The sequence below is a fragment of the Culex pipiens genome, chromosome 2, assembly GCF_016801865.2.
Source record: "Culex pipiens pallens isolate TS chromosome 2, TS_CPP_V2, whole genome shotgun sequence".
Taxonomy (NCBI): domain Eukaryota; kingdom Metazoa; phylum Arthropoda; class Insecta; order Diptera; family Culicidae; genus Culex; species Culex pipiens.
In genome coordinates, this window is record NC_068938.1 from 93,698,742 (window position 1) to 93,715,558 (window position 16,817).

At 35.4% G+C, this 16,817-nt stretch overlaps 1 protein-coding gene across 1 annotated transcript in view; it reads left to right on the top strand.

Moving 5' to 3' along the window:
* The first annotated feature begins 5,420 nt into the window (after positions 1-5,420).
* Positions 5,421-16,817, top strand: part of LOC120431314 (probable cytochrome P450 313b1) — a 14,810-nt gene continuing 3,413 nt past the window's right edge. Inside the window, exons 1-6 of the mRNA XM_052708481.1 lie at positions 5,421-5,920; positions 5,979-6,231; positions 6,298-6,424; positions 6,512-6,694; positions 6,754-7,180; positions 7,241-7,364. Of these exons, the coding sequence (XP_052564441.1) occupies positions 5,569-5,920; positions 5,979-6,231; positions 6,298-6,424; positions 6,512-6,694; positions 6,754-7,180; positions 7,241-7,364 (1,466 nt within the window). The 5' untranslated portion in view covers positions 5,421-5,568. The remainder of the gene's footprint in view (positions 5,921-5,978; positions 6,232-6,297; positions 6,425-6,511; positions 6,695-6,753; positions 7,181-7,240; positions 7,365-16,817) is intronic.

The window sequence follows — 16,817 nt, forward strand, 5'->3', positions numbered from 1 at the left end:
TGCTTCGTTTTCGTTTCTTTAATAATCTGTATCTCAACAACCTACGATCAATCTTCAATACTGCTTGCATGGAAAGTGTGCTCAAAAGTTTTTTTTTCATTCCTGGACATTTTAAGTTCAGTTAATTCACACGAATATAAGCCAGGATAAAACCTGGATCAGGAGGGGGCAAAAAAATACATGCCACGATATTTATATTTGAATAAAAAAAATGTTGTAAAATGCAATGTAACAACAAAAGTGTTGCAGGAAACTTTCGCGTAAAATACCTCGAAATTCCACAAACATTTTCAAAAAAATTATAAAATTCAAAAATGCTTAATATGATTATCAACGCAAGGAAATGCATTTTTGCTAATCTTTGAAGTTTATTGAAAAAATACTCCTTTTTACCTCCTGATTTTTTGCACCGATTCTTACAGGTGACATAAACTTTGAAAAATATTTGCAACGGCCTAATGAAAACCAGAATCAAGCAGAAACTTGCAAAAGATACCACAAAAGACTTGTGGTGATGGTAAAATCGCATGCAAAAGCATGCAAATCATCTTCGTCAAAAAAGACACACTGCATGTATATTTTTTGTAAACACAAAAAAGTTGTAATCGAAGGGATTCAAACCCAGAATGAAAAGGATGAAAGCATATACAGTATGTAAAAAAGTATTTACACCCCTTGGGCACTATGCACATTAGAGTGTAACAAAAATGACTTTTTGGCGGGCATTCAAGGGTTTGTTCCGGTGGGCATACTAAGCCCAAATCCAAAATATGAGCTTGATTGGACGTAACAGGAGCTGGCGCTCCGCCCTTCAATTTTAAATGGGAATTAACCCGTAAAAAAAGATTTTTTTCAAAAATGTCATTTTTTGAGGCATTTTGGCGTTTACCAAAAACATCACTGGCGTGTAGGCCAGATCCTTGCGCATCTTTTGGTATATATAACATTGACATTTGGAGCACCCTGGAGCTCGGTGCAGGCCTTCAAAGTTTGGCATTTTTTTTCGAAAAATCGGTCCCGGCAAAAAAGATATGCGTCGCGCCTCGCGACGCCCTAGACGCCATTTGAGGCCAAAATGCCTCAAAAAGTGACATTTTTGAAAAAATCTTTTTTTACGGGTTAAATCTTATTTAAAATTGAAGGGCAGAGCGCCAGCTCTTGTTACGTCCAATCAAGCTCATATTTTGGATTTGAGCTTAGTATGCCCACCAGAACAAACCCTTGAATGCCCGCCAAAAATTCATTTTTGTTACATCCTAATGCACATATTGTGATAAAACCAGGAAAGTGCTGTGTCCTATTCCTCGCCTAGACCAGACCAAAATCCATGATAAAGCTGTCAGACCAAGAATGTCAGACCAAAGAGCAAAAAGTAAACAATCTTGGTCTTCGACGTATGTGCACACAAATCAAGAAAAGAAAATTTTAAATAGAATTTTATTTTCCAATTCAGTGACTGGTTTTGGACTGCAAAATTGAAAGTACGCCAGAGAATGATTAAATAATGTGGCGTCCTGTATACCGACAATTAAATAAGAATTTGAAAGCCTTATTCTTCCACTTTAATTTTTAATCACGTTTTTGGTTTACACCTGAACAATCTTAAAATTATTTATGCGGATTTGTGATTCCTCTCGTTCCATCATTCCCTTGGATAAAACATGTAAATTTGGTTTGTTGGACCTTTTCAAAAAAAAAACTCCAGATGTGTTCTTAACTTTCTCGTTGGGAGCAGATGGGCATCGAACCCAGAACCAGGGATGCCAGATACACAGATTTGTCTGTGTTTCACAGACATTTGAGCTCGTGTCAGACATTTTTTGAGGTACACAGACTTTTTAAAAACTTCATTAAATTGTTATTTTGTTAAAATATCAATCAAAACTTATTTCGTTAGTCTTCAAATGCTTAAAAACACAATTTTTGATAGATTTCTATGACTGTAAATTGATTTATTTGAATTTTAGACAAAGACACAGACATACACAGACTTTTTCACAGACATTTTGAAAAATCATCTGGCATCCCTGCCCAGAACCATTCGCTTACAAAGCGAACACCGTAACTAGTCAGCCACGGCCGTTCATGTCTATGTGACTTAAATTATTTTTTAAACTCAACAGATTGTTTATTTAAGGCTAACCGTCTGCCAAACAGAGAACTTTGCAAGGTTTGGCGTTTTTCTTGAAACTGCTTTTGAAACGTGAGTCGGGGAATACGTATCTTCGCGATTACGAACTCCTGATCAACTTATTAGATTTATGAACTCGTTTGCATAGTTTGCATGCTATCGTCTTTTTTCTCGTCTGAAACAAACATCAACATTCAACGTTACAGCATTTTCTTTGAAACTGCTTTTAAAAATTCGAGTAGTGGCGGTGATTAATATGGCGGTCCTTCCCGTATCCCCTTAAGATTCTGTATCTCGGCACAAACAGTCTAATCAAGACAGAAAGAGATAATTGTAGGAAATTTAGAAAAATTTCTTTTTTTACAGGAATACTTATCCCTAAAAGAGCATTTGAAAATTAAAAATTTTCAAAATAAAAATCACCATAAAAATATAATTTTCGAACAAACGTTTGATTTAGCATCTGTAGTCAAGACTCAAACCCGAAAATGGTGTGTCTAACGGCAAATCGTGGTTTTAATAAATCTAAATCGATCATCGCAAGAAGGAAATATGGAACCAACTACATATGTATTACGTTCTGTTCAACTGCGTTGGCACAATAGGTTTTGATTTTGGATTAATGGAAAACAGGGCTTATAGTAGAAGAACGTGAATGTTAGATTGAGAGATAAAAAGAGAATTTCAGACGGGATAAACGAGATAAAAAACGGTAATTCTTGTTGCTGAGAGATTCTCACGGTGAAATGGAGGACAGTGATCGTTGGAGCATACATTTTCAGATTATTGTAGTGCGCTGATGGCTGATATTTTGATATTTTTGCAACCCTGTTCGAGAGAATTACACACGTTTATTTTGTAAGACATTTTATTCAAAATCTGCTAAAATTCTTATCATATCTGAGCAGTTCTCTACGGAATCGGTCTTTTTTGCTTAATTTTAATTTTTGTATTTTTTAATCCGGGTGAAACTTTTTTGGTGCCTTCGGTATGCCCAAAGAAGCCATTTTGCATCATTAGTTTGTCCATATAATTTTCCATACAAATTTGGCAGCTGTCCATACAAAAATGATATGTGAAAATTCAAAAATCTGTATCTTTTGAAGGAATTTTTTGATCGATTTGGTGTCTTCGGCAAAGTTGTAGGTATGGATATGGACTACACTGAAAAAAAATGATACACGGTAAAAAAAATTTTGGTGATTTTTTATTTAGCTTTTTGACACAAAAACTTGATTTGCAAAAAAACACTATTTTTAATTTTTTTTATTTTTTGATATGTTTTAGAGGACATAAAATGCCAACTTTTCAGAAATTTCCAGAATGGGCAAAAAATCTTTGACCGAGTTATGAATTTTTGAATCAATACAGATTTTTTCAAAAAATCGAAATATTGTTCGCAAAAATTTTTCAACTTCATTTTTCGATGTAAAATCGAATTTGCAATCAAAAAGTACTTTAGTGAAATTTTGATAAAGTGCACCGTTTTCAAGTTATAACCATTTTTAGGTAACTTTTTTGAAAATAGTCGCAGTTTTTCATTTTTTAAAATTAGTGCCCATGTTTGCCCACTTTTGAAAAAAATATTTTTGAAAAGCTGAGAAAATTCTCTATATTTTGCTTTATTGAACTTTGTTGATACGACCCATAGTTGCTGAGATATTGCCATGCAAAGGTTAAAAAACAGGAAAATTGATGTTTTCTAAGTCTTACCTAAACAACCCACCATTTTCTAATGTCGATATCTCAGCAACTATAAATCCGATTCACAATGTTAAAATATGAAACATTCGTGAAATTTTCCGATCTTTTCGAAAAAAATATTTTCAAAAATTTAAAATCAAGACTAACATTTCAAACGGGCCAAACATTCAATATTACGCCCATTTGAAATGTTAGTCTTGATTTTAAATTTTTGAAAATATTTTTTTCGAAGAGATCGGAAAATTTTACGAATGTTTCATGTTTTAACATTGTGAATCGGATTTATAGTTGCTGAGATATCGACATTAGAAAATGGTGGGTTGTTTAGGTAAGACTTAGAAAACATCAATTTTCCTGTTTTTTAACCTTTGCATGGCAATATCTCAGCAACTATGGGTCGTATCAACAAAGTTCAATAAAGCAAAATATAGAGAATTTTCTCAGCTATTCAAAAATATTTTTTTCAAAAGTGGGCAAACATGGGCACTAATTTTAAAAAATGAAAAACTGCGACTATTTTCAAAAAAGTTACCTAAAAATGGTTATAACTTGAAAACGGTGCACTTTATCAAAATTTCACTAAAGTACTTTTTGATTGCAAATTCGATTTTACATCGAAAAATGAAGTTGAAAAATTTTTGCGACCAATATTTCGATTTTTTGAAAAAATCTGTATTGATTCAAAAATTCATAACTCGGTCAAAGATTTTTTGCCCATTCTGGAAATTTCTGAAAAGTTGGCATTTTATGTCCTCTAAAACATATCAAAAAATAAAAAAAATTAAAAATAGTGTTTTTTTGCAAATCAAGTTTTTGTGTCAAAAAGCTAAATAAAAAATCACCAAAATTTTTTTTACCGTGTATCATTTTTTTTTAGTGTAGTCCATATCCATACCTACAACTTTGCCGAAGACACCAAATCGATCAAAAAATTCCTTCAAAAGATACAGATTTTTGAATTTTCATACATCATTTTTGTATGGACAGCTGCCAAATTTGTATGGAAAATTATATGGACAAACTAATGATGCAAAATGGCTTCTTTGGGCATACCGAAGGCACCAAAAAAGTTTCACCCGGATTAAAAAATACAAAAAAAATCGAATGACCGAAATCTCAGAGAATTGCTCATCTGTCAAAATCTGTAACAAAGAAAGGTTGAACATTAATGTGATGGACACTCGAAAAATCTGGAATTTACAGATTCCTGGCAATATATCAACATTTCTAAATAACCATATCAAAATTGTTTTGAATGAGTAGCTTTACAACTTTTCGGAAGACACCAACGCAAAGGCGATTGCCGTGTGTGTTAAAACAAGCAAAAAATTGCTGTTTTCTCAACCCGCAGAAAAAAATAGCTGGACTCTCTGTTGTCACACTTGTCTTTCTTTATTCAAATTGAGAGATTGTTAAGTTTGTAGGATTTTTTTTTACTTTTTAACTCAGCTTTTTGTTCTCAGCCGGGATAACATTTGCTTAGTTATGTTGGAAAAATGATCAAAAATTTTCAAATACAGCTACTGAAGATATCAATAGTATTTACTATCTAATTGAAATCAAAACCAAGCATTGTACAGTGAAAGTAGTTTTAGTATGAGGTGTTAATTTGCTGCTAAACATTCCAAATTAAAATATCACGCCCTTCTACTAATGCTTCCTTCTTCGTTGAAAACGAAACTTTCAGTAGATTGCTGCATTTCACCCGATAAACATCTTAACGTAAAGCCACGATGGTTCTTCTGCTGTTAACGGCGATCATCTCCGTCCTAACGGGAATTCTGTACTGGCTGCACCGGAAGCAGTACAAATTTGCCGACGGGTGGCCATCGGTGTATCCGGCGTACCCGTTGATTGGGAACACCCTGAAGGTGGTCGGAATGACCGACTTGCAACGGACCGATCTGATCAAGGAAACGTTTCAGGAGTGCGAACGTATCTCCAAGGCATGGGCTGGGCCCAAGCTTCTGCTGTTGACCAGTCATCCGGATTTGATCCAGAAGATACTGATGAGCCCGGATTGCCTGGAGAAGCCGTTTCTGTACCGTTTCGTGGGGTTCGAGCTGGGATTGTTCACTTCAAAGTGTATGATTTAGTAAAAGCTTGGAATGGTGGGTTGTTGACTTCTGCGTCTTTTTTCCAGATCACTACTGGAAGGGACTCCGGAAGCGACTTAATTCGACTATGAACCAAAAGGTCGTCAACAGTTTCATTCCGATATTTGTGAAATATTGTCGAAAAACGGTGGACAGTTTGAACCTTTGTGAGGATGGTGAAACGATCGACATTCACAAGTACACCGGGTTGACCTTCCTGGAGGCAGCCTGCGAGACCACGCTCGGAGTTGACGGTCTCGACAGACCGGGCAAGAAAGAGTTCAAGGAAGGGTTGGACAAGTGCGTCTTGAGAGCGAACATGTGGTGTATAGAATTTGTTTAAAGATTGGTTCTGTTTTTGTCTAGGATACAGGAAGTGGCATCAAAGCGGATGATTACTCCATATTTGTATCCGGATGTGGTCTACCGAATGACAAATTACTTCAAGGAGGTCTCTCAAGCTAGTAAAATTGTCTGTGACTTTTTACTGAAGGTGAGTTCCGACACGGAAAGAAAAATAATTTTGAACTGTCAAAATTTCTCGTATCACTCATTCCCATTTTGAATCAATTGTTTTCAGCTTTCGAAAGAAAGAAAGCAATTTCTGATCAGTAGTGATAACGACAGTGATGATACAGAGGAGGAAAACGACACCTCCGGTAAGCCAAAGGTGTTCGTCGACGAGATTCTGAAGGTATTCAACGACGGAAAAGTCTTCGACGACACGGAACTTACTCATAACATGTACGCGATTATTACTGGGGTAGGTGGAACGCCACTTTGCCATAATGGAGGACGCTATAATATTTCTATTTCCTCCAGGCTATTGACACCAGCGGTACCATAACGGCCCACGCTTGTCTGCTGATGTCATTTTACCCGGACATGCAGAACCGCCTCTTTGAGGAAATATCCGAACTTTACCCGTTGGACAATCCCGCGATGGATTTTTCTCCCGAGATGCTGAAACAACTGCGTTACACAGAGATGTTTCTGAACGAAATTCTACGCTACTGGCCGGCGGGACCGATGGTGGCCCGCCAGAACATTGCCGAAATCGAGCTCGACGGTGTACGCGTTCCGCCGGGGCAGACGTTTGTCATGAGCATCGAGGCGCTGCACCGCCGGAAGGACGTTTGGGGTCCGGACGCGGATCGGTTTGACCCGGAGAACTTCTCCGAGGAGCGTGTCAGGAAGCGGCACTCGTTTGGGTTTTTGCCGTTCAGCGGGGGGAAGAGAATTTGTTTTGGTAGTTCACTAATTTTGGTTGTATTACACTGAATAACTAACTATTTTTATTTGATTCCAGGATGGCGCTACGCCCAGACAGCAATGAAGGTTATGATGGTGCACCTGGTGCGAAATTTTCAGTTTAGCACTAAAATTAAACCGGAAGATGTTCGGTTCCGGCACGATGTGACGATGAAGCTAGCGTTTGAACATGCTGTGCAAATCACGAAGAGAAATTCTTTGAATGCTTAAAATATAATTACCTTATTTTAACAACTTTTTTCATTAATTTGTATATTTATTTATTTATTTATTTGCATTTAAGGACCACTTAACTCAAGAGTCATTCGGGTCCGATCATTAATTTGTTAGTTTTTACTATAATCACTTATGCTTTTTATAATTTTTTTAGTAACTATCAAAAATCAATAAACCACAATCAATACATAAAAAAAAGTTAATTGTGAATATGTTGCCTAAAATTGAAAACCCATTGTAAGACAAAATTTTGCATTGATTTATATCGATGAAACAAAACTGAAAAATCAACCGGGTATTAAACAAGCAGATTTGAACTGCTTCAATCGAATCAAATATCTCAACTCAATTGTAAGCACCCAGTTCCGTTGCAATTACTACTCTATTTCGCTATTTGCGAGCAACTGCTGGCCGTTGCGTGAGCTTGAAGAGCACAAAAACACTCGTGGGGTAGATCAGTTTTCGCACCTGATAATTGAATAGGGTAGGGTAGTCATCAATGAGACACTTTTGGTTTTTAACTTTCAACGATTTTTGTATTTTTTTCATCAGCATGTTTTAATGAGCTTTTTGTTGCATGATCTTTCTTTAAATGTGTTCTAACATTGACCAAAATATGAGATCGATTCGACCTCTACAGCCAGAGCTATCCAACTGTCTCATTGTAGACGCACTTGGCAGGAACAATGAGACAGGTGGGGAACAATGAGACACTCTACGAAAATCAATACTTTTCTAGTAAAACTTCATGTTTTTGTATTGTTCCATTGCAGGTGACTTACCTTGAACATTTTAAAGCAATTTTGCCAACTTGAAGCTTTCATTAACAAAAGTTATACTAAAAAGTATTTAAATTTAGTAAAATCCATTTATTTATACCATATAACATTATATGTTTGGCTAAATGAAGTCAAAACTCAATAAATATGCCAAAAATCACTTCCGATTCATGTTTTGAAGGATTTCCCTAGATTTTGAAAAGTTTAATGAAGAAAAATCAAAGTGTCTCATTGTTACCCATAGGCTGAAAAGAGTGGGGAACAATGAGACAGCCCTGGATTCTGGGTATATTCTTAATTTTGGTCAATTCTAATGAAAGGCCATTGTAACGCAACTCATGCCCTATGAAATGACAAAAGAAGTTTGGATAAATTTTAGTTTTTGTATTATTGGTAGAATATAAGCGAAAATGTAATTTTCAGTCATAATTTACTTTTACACCCCAAAATCAAACATTTATGAATAACTTTGCTAGGGAGCGTCCATAACCAAAGCCACTATTATGGCAGACGTGTATCCAGTAGATACACTTTTCCCCAAAATATGAGCCTGATTGGTTGAAACTACGACTTGTGAGGGCCATTTTATCATTGTTCCCCGTGTCTCATTGATGACTACTCTACCCTAATTCAGTTTTTCGCTCACATTAGTGCTCAAGTTGAAATAATTATTTGCTTTACATGTTCAGGGGTTAATATCCTGCAGATTAATGGTGAAATGACGTATACGCCGTTTTTTTCGATTTTGATTTTATGGCAGATCTTCTTGGAAGCGTGAAGATAGTGAATGCTGCATTCGGATTTTGAAATTATCATTAAATAATAAAATTGAAGTTTTAATAAATTATTTTGACGATTAAACTTGATCAAAATTAGCCGTGATTTGTTTCTTGAAATCATTGTTCTTCCAACAGGTATATTAAACTGGGAGGGAGAAGCGAAGAGGTCTTCTTATTCTTATTCTTATTCTTATTCTTATTCATTTTCTTGTTGTTGTTTTTGTTTTCTTGTGCAAGATAATTTCTCTTCCCATCTAAATTTCCAGTCAGTCGTCATCTGTCCTTCTTGACAATACAAATTTTCTTGCAGCACATTTCAAAATAGTGCTCAAGATCGTGCATGACTCATGTGATGCAACTTTCTCTGCCAATTTTTTTTTTATTCATAACTTATTTTTATCAGGTCCTCTTCGGTGCCGAGACGAGGGTACCCAGTCACGAAATATTCTAGCAGAGCTGGTTCTGTCAGAATCCTGCTAGAACGGTAGAACATTTCTGCTAGAATGCTGTAAGAATATCCAGCTCTGTGAGAAATCTGCCAGAATCCTGCTAGAACGTCGTGACTGTGTAGGACCGGAAATCATGAAAGTTACATAAAAAATAAGGATTTTTTTTAACTGTTTGAAAGACGGTGGCTAATTGAACGATCTTAATTTTTAGGCAAATTTTACCTACGATGATTTTTTTTCCAAAAAAAAAGAAAACGTTCTGCTTCCTTTTTATTCATGTCAACCTCCAGCTCGCCGTTTTCCCCTCTTTGTTCCTATTTTCGTTCAGAGAATTTGCTTCACTTCCTCCACAGCACGGGTTGTACTGAACGATTTATATATTTAAACACATTGACTAACTACTAAAAATCAAAAAATCAAAATCAAATTATTCGCTCTACAGCATTGCCTTGGCGTTCCCGATTACGGGATTCCTACTCGAAACTTGATGTCCGAAGGCTTGATTGTTGAGGCAATTGCAAACCTCTTTCTACACCTAAGCTTCCATCCACCCCGGGATTCGAACTGACGACCTTTGGATTGTGAGTCCAACTGCCTACCAGCGACTCCACCGAGGCAGGACCCAGGAAGACGACTCCTACACCTGGACTGAGCTATCGACCTAACCTTTTAGGTTAGACCGGGGCCAACATTTACTTCCCCATCCGACGGAAGGCGTGATCAGACAAATCTCGTCTCAGAATTTGCCACCGGGACCTTCTGGGATCGAACCCAGGCCGACTGGGTGAGAGGCAATCACGCTTACCCTACACCACGGTCCCGGACTAACTACTAATAACTAAATAAGTCTTAGTTTAAGTACATGTATGTAAGACATAACATTGATTGATTTATGGTCATATTGGAAATATATCTCATGAATACATATTTTCAACTAGATCTTATCAAAAATTAGCAAAAATTGACAAATAAATAAAGTTAATTATTTTATTTTATTTTAGCCTCTTTTGTATTTAATAAATTGTCTCAGTCCGCAAATTTGCAAATTTATAAACTGTTTTAAAATTTATTTTCTTTCAAACACAATACTGCTCTAACCAAATAAGAACAGTAACAAAAATTGAAGGCGGCTCTCACTGACAGTTCGCAAGTGGCTGACACTGACAACTAGGTGTTTTCTTCTCCGCCCGATTCGAAATTAAAGATTACGAAAGTGTTAAGTTGCCTTTTACGAAAAAATCGCTCCGAGTGTTTTCACGAAAATATTTGTCAACTCAGAATTTCACACTTTTTCACAAGTTCTGATCAGCGGAAAATCATTTCAACGCACTTGTTTTGCTAGGAATTTGAAAAGAACAATTGACAATGAACTTTTAACTGATCTAACCCGGTAAACTGTTCAAAATATTCTTCTAAAATTAAAGTAACAATAAATATATAATTAGCAAAAGCCATATCCAATTCAAACAAATGCAATTAAATTGATTAAAGATATTTTGTCACCATTGAATTCCGTACAAATCTGTATTACCGTCATCCGATGTGAAATTAGGTCATACAAATTTTAGCATTTTATGTATGCCTGCAGCGCCGTACCTAGGGGTTGGCGCAGTTGGCGACCGCCAAGGGCGCCAGCCCTTGGGGGGCGCCAAAATCGTTGATTGTACATAATTTTCATGTCAGCTATAACATCTTCATTAGATATTTGAAACAGAAAGGGCGCCGAATTATAAAATAGAATTACAATTAACTTATTTGGTTCAAAATATAAAAAAACAATATTTAGGGGCGCCAAAGTCAATTTTATGAATATTTCTACTGAAGTGTTTTTTGAAAATTCATACTTAATGCTAAATTATTTTTTTCATCGAAGAAGGGGCGCTCGAGAGACAGAAAGTTAAAGGAGTTTTAAAAGAAATTCTCAAAATAAAAACACGTTAAAGTTTGGACCGTTGTATAATGAAGTTTAAGTCATACCTTCCAGACTATAAAAATGTCCCGCTATTTGTTATTATCACGTTAATTTGGCTGTGAATCACAATATTCTATGAAATGGGAATTATTTTAACATTAAAACATATACCTTTCTTTTGAAATTTTTACATTCTCGAGTTAAAACAAATGGCCTTTGTAATAATTTCAGCACGATTTCCCCTTTTATAATCAACTTCGTGCATTGCAATTTGCATACTCTTTTTCAAAATACAAGGGTTTTTGAAATTGGAAAACAGTTGTAAATTTTCACCAATAAGACCAACATTATTTGGTCAAGAAAAAAGTGTTTTTCAGAGCACATCACTTTTTATGTTTTAGCTTAACTAGTGTTGTTTACATTTTAAATCGTCTAAAAAGCTTTGATAATGAAAAACAATCTATTTTTTTAAGTTAAAACCAAAAAATAATATTTAATTAAGGTTTGAAATTATTTGTATAGTTTTGCGCACAAAAATATTTTTCTAGAATATAAAATTTAATTTTACGAATTAAAAATAAACAAATAAATACATATGAAAATAAATATCAATGCGAAACATAATTTAAAAAAAATAAATGATGAAATATATTCTCAAAAATCGTGTGGGCAAATCACTCAAAATTAATAAAAATTTCTCATCTTTATATTTTTTTTAACTTTTTTTTTCTAACAAAACATAAAATTCGTCGATACTTAGAAATTTTGAAAACTTATGATTGCAAAACAACTGAACGGCCCAAGTAGCAAGTAAAACATCGCTTTTTATTGTTTTTGTTGATCAATTGCTCCACTAGCGTTTTTATACGTTAATTATTGAACAAGTGTCATAAAATTTGGTCAATTGTTCACATTTTGATCAAAAAACCATTATTCAACATGGTTGTGTAACACAAATGCCAAATCTAGCAACGGATTACGAATAGTTCATTTTGAAGTTTATTCTGACTTAAATGAAACATGCTTGTAGAACTCGAAAAGCGAATTATATTTTTTAAAAAAATTTTCGTTGTAATTATCGAAATGAAATCCAAAGCCAAGTCAGCTAATTATTTTCCGAATCCTGGAAAGTTCTTTGCTTTTACAATCAAATTAAGACTAGATCAGATCAAATTATGCAGGCTTAAAAATATAAAATTTGCTAACAAGTTATAGCAAAATTTATTATGATTGAGCATTTAATTCCGTGCATTTATCTGAGAAATAAATTTAAAAAAAAAAACTGCTGTCATTATCGATTTTATGAAATTTGAGAAAATATTCAGCCAAATTAACTCCTGTAATAAATTTTCAATTCAACTTATCTCATATTATATGAACAATAAAACATACAATAACAGTGTTTCTGAATTTTATCATATTAAGGTCTCCAATTGCAATTATAAAATCAAAACTCATATATTGAAGCAATAATTAAAAATCAATATCAATTTATCAAAATACTTGTTAATTTGGGAGGGGCGCCAAATTGATGCTTCGCCAAGGGCGCCGTAGACCCAAGGTACGGCTCTGTATGCCTGAAAATATTTTTATCGGATTCCTCGAAAAATTTCACAAAACATATAAAAAAAATTGGCGATGTCGAACCGTTCGTTCCCGAGATATGATTTTTTGTAAATAAAAACTGAAAATATGTTCAGACATAGGCTCTTTGGTCCAGACACGGTCAAAACGCCATTTTAAGTTTTCATAGAACTTTTTCAAATGTTAAGCTAGAGAGCTCATTTTTTTTGGGTGGTGACGTGCGGTCAGTGGTGTGGTATTGTGTGTGATAAGAAAACAAAATGGTTCGTGTTTCACCCTGGTTGGCTTGCCCACAAGCAGAAGTAGTCAGTTCAATTTATGGTGTGGTGCTGGTGACTTTAATTTTCGTTTCTTTGTTTAATTGATTGGTATTATCAAAGAAGTCCTTCCTACATCATCGTTGATCGGGAGGCACGCTGGCGGTTTCAGTCGTCTGGGTAATCGTGGTGCAAAATTACATTTATTTAGTATTTAAATGTCTGTGTGCGAGTGATTTGGTGTGCTAATTAGAAAGACCTTCCCATAGGCATTGAAAAGCTAATACCTTACCTACTAACAAACAATAAATAAAATCATGTGATGTTTGGAGGAGACGTTGTGGATTCAAAGGTCTCAAGCGGTGTCAACGGGTATATAGCGAAAAACTATGTGCCGTCATCTGGGGTGAATCGGGACATATGGGGCGAATCGGAACAGCTGTTTTTACAATGTTGTAGCCTAATATTTTGATATTTTTAATTGCTTTTGGGTAGACCAGATTCAGAGCAACAGAATGTGTACTAGGGTGGGTACGGATTTTGAAAAGTTCTCAGATCAAGTTCTGGTGTGGTTCCCCTTGTAGGGCATACCCAAAGGGACTCTCACGCCAAATTTCAGCTCATTTGGTTGAAAACTGGCTTGTCTCAAGCGGGTTCAAGTTTACATGGAAATTACTATGGGAAATGAGCGGAATCGTCTGGAGAACAACTTTTTCTAAGAGACCAGGTCGATTCGTTCAACCCCCATCGAGCTCAACGGCAATACATCCGGGGTTTTCGGAACCAACTGTTTTCCCCAGAAAAGCATCAAATTTTCCTTAGCATGCTATGAATGCTGTATGAACACCGCGACGCCTCATGTCAAACAGCTACCACGTGGACTAGCATCGCCTATAAAAAATTACTTTTTATTACTTTTTGAACTATACAATTATCATTTATGGTGATCCTGATACTATTTAGCGGTATTCTGAACCTCCAAATAAGAAAAAAAAAACTGTTATGGTGCAAATTTTACAACCACGTGGTAGCTGTTTGACATGTGGCGTCGCGGTGTTCATCAAACATTCATAGCATGCTAAGGAAAATTTGATGCTTTTCTGGGGAAAACCGTTGGTTCCGATAACCTCGAATGTATTGCCGTTGAGCTCGATGGGGGTTGAACGAATCGACCTGGTCTCTAGGAAAAGTTGTTCTCCAGACAATTCCGCTCATTTCTGGCCATCCTAGAAGTTTCTACATGTTTTCCCCAGGCCTGTAGGAGCGAATGAACGAAAATTCAAAATTTCCCATAGTAATTTCCATGTAAACTTGAACCCGCTTGAGACAAGCCAGTTTTCAACCAAATGAGCTGAAATTTGGCGTGAGAGTCCCTTTGGGTATGCCCTACAAGGGGAACCACACCAGAACTTGATCTGAGAACTTTTCAAAATCCGTACCCACCCTAGTGTACATACATTTCCAAAGCATTTAACTGCTCTAAAACGTGCTGTCCCTATTCAGACTGTAATCCCGATTCGCCCCAGATGACGGTGCTTGATGAGTCTGCAACTTCAACTATCGGACTAACATTCCTCCCTTTTGTTGAACTGCAGGCTTCCTGGGAGGGCGCCGGTATTGACTATTAAAGTCGGGATCTTCAGAGGTTAAACAGTGAACGGATGGTTGGCTCCCACTGATCATTTTTGTTTCATTGTTTAATTAAATTTCTTACTAAACTCTAAGCCAAACTCATCACCTTTCTTTTGCATCTAAGACAGCTAAAATGGGATGAAATGGCGCGAGGATACGATTTTTTGAAAAAAGTGGTTTTTGCGAAAACTGACAAAAAAATTCCATCACAAGCTGGACAAGCTTGTCAGACATCTTAGGGGAGACGACCGAAGAGTGCTGAAAAAATCAAATTTTGCAACGAGTTCCATACAACATTTTATGCAATTCCAAAAAACACACACTGAGTGAAATTTTAAGTCAAATTTTCATGTATTTTGTCAATAAATCGTTCAAATCAAAAAAATGTTGAAAAGTGTTACTTCTCAGCATTTATTTTGAATGTATTGCTATTCGATTCTGTTATTTTTGGTACAGAAAAGTAGGCTAATTCGTCGTTCAAGAATGACAGGAAAAGTAAGTAGTTTCACGACGGAATTGCAAAAAACAAATTTGCAAACATTGGGCCAAAACATATCATTTATAAAAAAACATTGTTAGGTTCAACCATAAAAATTAAACATTGGTAACTCAAATACTACTAAGTTCGATGAAATCATTTAACTATAATTTTCGAATCTTTTATAATTTGGGTCAATTATGCCTTTTTTTAGTCGAAATGCAAACAAAAAAATGCAAATTGGACGAGCTTTTCTGTAAAAATATTTTCGAGACTGAAAAATCAAGTCTGTCATAAAGAAATCGCCAAAAACCATCAAAAACCCTATTTTTTCAACATTTTTTATTTTTAAAACCGCTGTAGTAATTTCACAAGGTTTGGCCTTAAGACAATGGTCAATACTGAGACCTTTATGTAAAATTATCTGGAGAATTGACTCTCATGTTCAGTTTTTGAAAATGTTGATGTTTAGTAAATGAATTTTGTATTTTTTTAGGTGAATTGCTCTTGCATTTTTCGTGATTCTTTTTGTAACATCTTAGATTATTTTTACAAAAAAAATTAACGAAAAAAAATAAAATGGTGGGCTCACTTTCAAATTTGGCTTTTAAACTTAAAAATCAAACAATCTCATAAAAGTGGAGTGTTTTTGTCTTACAGTGTATTTTTTCGAAGCCCGTCAAATTTCCTACAAGTTTGTCTTTGAACACTTTTTGATACGATGCTACGGCTTCGAGATACAGCAATATTTAAATTACGCAAAAATACAAAAAATATTTCAAACACTTACGCCCTTCTCAAATGTCATTATCGAGTGAAACTGGCTCCATATACACAAAAATTGCTTATATATGCCTAGTTTTTCGATATATACTGAGTTTTCCGACGCGCCACGCGCAAAAACGGAAAAATTTTCCCGTTTTTGCGCGTGGCGCGTCAAAAAACTCAGTTTTTATTTTCGACGATTTTTTGATATGTTATGTGAAATTGTCCGAGGAATCCGATAAACATATTTTCAGACATAGGCTCTTTGGTCTAGACACGGTCAAAACGTCATTTTAAGTTTTCATGCGACTTTTTCAAATGGTAAGCTAGATTTTTGAAACTTCTTACTATTTTTCCCAAATAGTCAAACTCACCACCTTTCTTTTGCGTCTAAGACAGCTAAAATCGGATGAAATGTCGCGGAGATATGATTTTTAGAAAAAAGAGGTTTTTGCGAAAAATGACGAAAATTGCCATTTTTCAGACCACCCTAACACGGCGTAGGTCACCCTAATGGCCAAACAAAAAAATACGGGTCTAATTATTTTGGCCAACCCTAGTAACATTTTTAAACTTACAGGCTTTATCATGGTTCTGAAAACCCTCATACGGCCTAAATAGGCTTTTATGGCCTACTTAAAACCTAAAATGTTACTAGGGAAGGAACCCCCAGAAAAATGTTGAGCCCGATCGGAGAACTTTTTTTTCGGTTTAGGCTCTTTTCAAATGGAATTGCTGCATTATTTTATATTTATTAAAAACG